The 5,133-nt window shown below is 65.2% G+C and overlaps 1 protein-coding gene across 1 annotated transcript; it reads right to left on the bottom strand.

The window, feature by feature from the left end:
• Window positions 1-217: 217 nt before the first annotated feature.
• On the bottom strand, window positions 218-4,818 carry ZNF703 (zinc finger protein 703). Its single transcript, XM_055295951.2, has 2 exons — window positions 4,058-4,818; window positions 218-3,120 (listed from the first exon to the last, which is right to left on the bottom strand). The coding sequence occupies exons 1-2, from the start codon at window positions 4,304-4,306 to the stop codon at window positions 1,591-1,593; spliced, it is 1,779 nt and encodes a 592-aa protein (XP_055151926.2). The 5' UTR covers window positions 4,307-4,818; the 3' UTR covers window positions 218-1,590.
• Window positions 4,819-5,133: the final 315 nt, after the last annotated feature.

The raw sequence follows: 5,133 nt of genomic DNA, 5'->3' as shown, positions 1-5,133 counted from the left end.
GGGAAAAAAAATTAAAAGGTGGTTTTATGTTATTTGTAATGCGTTGGCAGAAGTTTTGTTTTTTCTCCCCCATTTCTTGAGGAAAGGCATTAAACTCGTCCTTGAACGGAAATCACAGAAGGAAACCATAAGGCATTTTAAACAAGGATAAAAGAAGGGCATCTGCTTAGGTGTCTGGAAGAGGGTGGGCGAGGCAAGACAGAAGCACACCACGGTGTGAATATAGCCAAGTATTCCATTTATTAACAAAATAAGTCTTACCAAGGGAGAGCTCTGTTCGTCCCAAATAGGCCCCGCAGCCCCCGCGCTGCCGCATCAGACCAGAAGGAGGGAGGAGTGGGGAGAAGACCCCAGTCGCTACGGGGTCTACTCTGGGGGCTCTGCCGGGCCAGGCCTAGGAGAATGCGGGGGCTGCTGTGATCCGAGAGCTCCCTGACGCCCCAAACTTCCCCGAACGCAGCTAACGAGCTCCTGACGTCCGCTGACATCGCCACCGGTCTGCTTTGGAGGGATCTAGCGAGAGTCACCTACCCCACCCCTACTGCCAGGGGAGGGGTCGTTGCCCCCATGAGGGAGAGAAAAACAAGGACTATAAAGCACTTCTCAAAATGTAAGGGGCCGGCTTCGCGCCAGCGGGGCCTTCTGGGACTTTGAATTCAACCAGGTGAGCGCTCCAGGTGCCCCGACAGGGGCACTGTGGCCACTGGGTGTCAGGGGCGGGAGTCTGGAAGGTGACGGTGGACGGCAAGGCTCTGCCAGGCCACTTGGGTCCCTCTGGGGGCGAGCCTACTGGTAGGGTCAGGGCTCTCCGTGCTTAGAGCAAGGTAGGGGAGCAAGGCCCTACTTTTGGGGGGCAGGGTCCACACCAAGGACCCTATGCGCGGAGGGTGGTGGGAGAGGAGTCCCGGAGCAGTGTACCAAGTCAATAGAGCTCCAGGGCCCCTGCCACTCAGGTGGCCCCCTCCACCCCCAAAATGAGTTACAAAAAAAAAAAAATCTCCTCTCTTGTTACTTGTACAACAAAGGAAAAAACAAAACAAAACAAAAAACAAAAATAGAACCTCAAATGGAAGGAAACAAGAGGGAATGAAGGGGTAAGAGGGAAAAAGAGAAGGGGGAAACGCAGTTTTAAGTTAAGACTCATGCAAGAAACTCCCTAGGAAGGGAAAACAAAACGTCTAGAAGAACCCAAAGACCCCAACTCTCCCTCCTCTCCCTAAAACCAAACCAATCAAAACCAAAAAAGAGGAAAAGGAATAAAAAATGTAAAACTTATATCTAAGAAAAAGAAAATGACAGAAAGGAAGAGGGGCGAGGATTATGTCGTTATTTGTGGGATTAATATTATTATTTGGGGGAACACAGACTTTTTGCATACCATTGACTCATGTGGGCCGTTAATGCACTTATATTCCCAGCTTGTAAGCTAACATTACAGTAAATAAATATACAGTCCGGTGGGGAAGGGCTGGACGGGGAATCCCGGCAGGGTCAAGCAGTAGTGGAGGTTGCAGCGGCGACGGCAGGTGGGGAGGGAGGAGGAGGGAGAGGGAGGAGGGTGAGGGGGCTGGGGTGGAGGAAGAGCTGTAGTTACTGGTATCCCAGCGCCGAGGCTGAAGCTAGTCTCTGTCCATACAGCGCGTATGGCGAGTAGTAGGGTCCGGCTGTGGGGAGGGACGGCACGGCCAGGCCCCCCGCTGTGGATAAGTGGCTCTTGCTATAGGGGTGGTACCGGCTTAGCCCCAAAGTGTGTGGACTCCGCAAGGACAGCGAACCGGGGCTGCCGGGGGCGGCGGGCGGGGGGAGGTGCAGATGGCAGGAGGCGGCGGCGGCGGCGGCGGCGGCGGCGCTGCCCAGGCCCGAGGCCCCGGGGTAGGCGGCCAGAAGTTTCTCGGCTCCCGGCAGGGCCGTGTGGGTCCGTAGGTGGCTGAGCAGCTCCTCGGAGGTGGCGAAGCGCTTGTCGCACGGCCCACTGGCCGCCACCCAGTTGCAGCTGTGCGGCAGCGGTTCGTTCTGCAGCATGAAGCCGTAGGTGTAGAGCGGGTGGCCGGGGAGTGCGGCCTGGGCGGCGCTGGACGAGAGCGCGGCGGGCTGCAGCGGGTGCCCGGGGTACACCAGCGGGTAGCCCCCAGCCTTCAGGCTGGGCCCGGCAGGGTCGTGCGCGCTGCAGGTGGAGCAGCTGGAGCCGCCGAGGTGCGAGGCGCTGTGGTAACCTCCCAGGCAATAGGGGTCGCGGCATAATCCCTGCAGGAAGGAGGGCGGGGAGGCCCCGGTGAGCGGGCTGGAGCTGGGGGGCTTGCCCGGCGGCAGGCCCAGGCCCCCAGACAGTTGGCCTCCCACGAGGCCGGACTTGCTAGGATCCAGGCCAGGCACGAACTGAGACGGGTAGCCGGCGTAGGCGCCCACGATAGAGCCGTGGTAGCCAATGCTGGAGGGCGGCAGCGGGAACACCGAGTGGCCCGGCTTGTAGGGAGACACCGGCGCCACATGGCCGGCCCCCACCAGTGCCGAGGGCGGCTCGGACTTGCGTCCGGAGGCCCCGGACTCGGCGCCACCGTGCGCCCCGGACTCTCCACCGCCGCCGCGGCTCACGGCTGCCGGCTCCGGGCTGGGCTTGGGCTCCTGGTCTTTCTTGTCCAGCTCCCCGCCGCCAACCCCGCCGCTGTTCTTGCAGTCAGAGTGGTGCGGGGAGCCGCCGCGGGAGCCGCCGGGCGACGACGAGGACGAGGACGCGGAGACCGGCGCTCCATGCGGGGGAAAGGGCGGGCAGGCGGCGCTGGGGACCCTGAAGCCCGCCTTCTCTCCCGGGGACGAGGAGGACGAGGAGGAGGTGGAAGACACCGAGGAGGAGCCGCTGTCTTTGCGGGAGTCGCCGCCGCCGGAGCCCTTGGAGTAGGGCTTGAAGCTGGACTTGTCCTCGGCCGGGGAGTCCCCCAGCTGCTTCAGGGCCGCGGCCGCGGAGGCAGCGCCCGGGGCTGAGCGGCCGGGGTCCTTCTCCGCTCCCAGCCCGTTGGCCGCCGCCGCCACCGAGTTGAGCTTGGAGGAGGGCGGCGGGTCCGGTTTGCCGATCTGCGAGCAGGTCTGGGCCAGCAGCGCCAAGGGGCTCTTCTTGGCGTCCAGCTGTGGGAGACAGAAGCAGGGGGAGGGAGAAGGAGTGAGACTCTGAGGCCTGCGGGGAGAGCGGGGGCGCCCGGGGAGCTGGCCGGCGGCGCCACGGGGCGGGGCGGGCCTGGGGAGAGGGTCTGCGAGCGAGGGCCGGGCCGGGCGCGGCAGCTGGCAGAACTGCGCCCACACTGCCGCTGGGTCCCGGGGTGCGCCGCAGGCCCTGCGGAAGGGGTTCACCCAGGACCCCTGAGGGAGAAGGTGACGTCTCTGGAGTGGGGGCTGTGACTCGCCACTTCCCTCTAATGTCCCCCTCCTCCAGGCCCAGGAAAAAACATTCCTTTAGTTTGGGGGAACTTCGCTTGGGACGGGTTTCTGGCGATGGCGCCGCGGGGCAGGAGCGGGGAACGCGGATTCTAAAGGAGGGGCTGCAGCTGGCGCTCTCTCCGTGGCCCCTCCCTCCCGGGGAGGGCACCCAGGGAAGAGGCAGGAAGAAAGACCCGGGATCGGGAGCGCCCGGGCGCCGTGCGCCCTCACCAGATGGGACAGAGGCGGAGTGGGACCCGGGCAGCCAGGGCTTCAAAGAAAACAGCCCGGCGTGGGGGCGGGGTGGGGGTGGGGGGGGGGGAAGACCCAACAGAGATCACCTCCTGGCTGGAAACTGGGGATCAGAGGAAAAGTAAAGGACCCAGAGGGGACTCCAGGAGCAAATCCAATCCGAGAGAAAACACGGAGCTCCGAAGGGCGAGCGTGGAAGGAGACCCTTCCACGGGGAAGCCTGGGGAGGCCCTGGTGGGCTCTGATCCCTCGGTTTTCTTCCCCTCCTCACTCAGCCCGCCGGCGTGACCAGACTTGGGCGTCGCACCGAGCCCCGGGGCGCAGGGAGCTGGGTCAGGGTCCGGGTCGCGGTGGGAGGAATGGGGCCGGTGTCGGGGGGCAGCGGCCGGGGACTGACCTCAATGGGGCTGACGGGAGTGGAGGACAGCGGCTGCAGGTACTCCGGGTGCAGGAGGTGACCGGTGTGAGCGCTCAGCATCTTCAGGACCCTGATCGGGAGCCGGTTCGCCTGGCGCAGGGGGTCCGCCGGTGGCAAGAGGGACACCGCTGCCGGCACCGCCGGCCTCTTCCCGCCGCCGCCGCTGCCGCTGCCGCTGCCGCTGCTTTCGGGTGTCCTTGGGTTAGATCCAGCGGGCGAATCGCTCATTTGGAGGAGGCAGCGCCGCTGGGGGGGCGGGGAGGGCGGGGGAGCACCGGGGAGGCGAGCTCCCGGGGCGGGTGGGCTCGCTCCGCAGCGTCGATCGCGGTGCAGCGGGTGCTGCGCCTCCTCGCCGCCTCCCCTCCTCCACCGACGCCGCCGCAGCCGCCACAGCCGCTGGCCCCGGCTAGCAACACAAAAACCTTCGCCTTCCGCGAGCCGCACGTCAAATAGCCGCGATCGGCAGCCACACTTCAAAGGGATCGCCGCGCCCGCCCAATCGCGGCTCTCGCCGGGACCCCGGGGCGGGGAGAGCGGCGGGCGGAGGCCTTCTCCATCGGTGGGCGGGGAGAGCCTTAAAGGGGCCGCGCTGCGCGCTGCCGCTGCCTCGGTCTCGGCCGCTCCCGGGGTTCCTCCCCTACCCCCGACTGGGCCTTCCTCGCCCTGGGGTCCCGCCTGGGACGGGACTTCTCCGGGACCCTGAGCTCTGCGCCCCGTCCTCCTTTCCTGTCGTTCTGTCTCCCCTCTCCCTTCTCACCACTGGGTGGGTGAGGGGTGATGCTGGCGGGGGCTGTAACCCCGCCGGCCGTGTGTGTCCGAGTTGGGGTGGGGTGGGAGGGATCGCACGACGCGGCCTCTGGGACGCTGAAGTCCAAGCCTCTCCCAGAGGCCGCCTGGGGGCAGGCCTCGCTTCGGGAGCCCGGGTCCTTCTCCAGAGCTGCTCGGGCTCTCCTCGGCCCCGCTCTCCTTCCCCTACTTGGCCTCCCCTTGGTGTGTTCACTTGGAAGCGCCTGAGCCTCGGAGGCACCCACTGTTCTCGGGACGCGGCGTAGGCA

This window comes from Symphalangus syndactylus, chromosome 10 (assembly GCF_028878055.3).
Source record: "Symphalangus syndactylus isolate Jambi chromosome 10, NHGRI_mSymSyn1-v2.1_pri, whole genome shotgun sequence".
NCBI lineage: Eukaryota > Metazoa > Chordata > Mammalia > Primates > Hylobatidae > Symphalangus > Symphalangus syndactylus.
Note: the sequence above shows the minus strand (reverse complement) of the source record. Positions and strands in the feature narration are given on the sequence as shown.

What these genes read in the sequence shown, in the direction of transcription:
- ZNF703 (XM_055295951.2), bottom strand. Translation starts at nt 4,306, where the DNA reads ATGAGCGATTCGCCCGCTGGATCTAACCCAAGGACACCCGAAAGCAGC. An exon ending in CTCCCGTCAGCCCCATTGAG is followed by an intron (nt 3,121 to 4,057) that starts GTCAGTCCCCGG and finishes TGTCTCCCACAG; the next exon opens with CTGGACGCCAAGAAGAGCCC.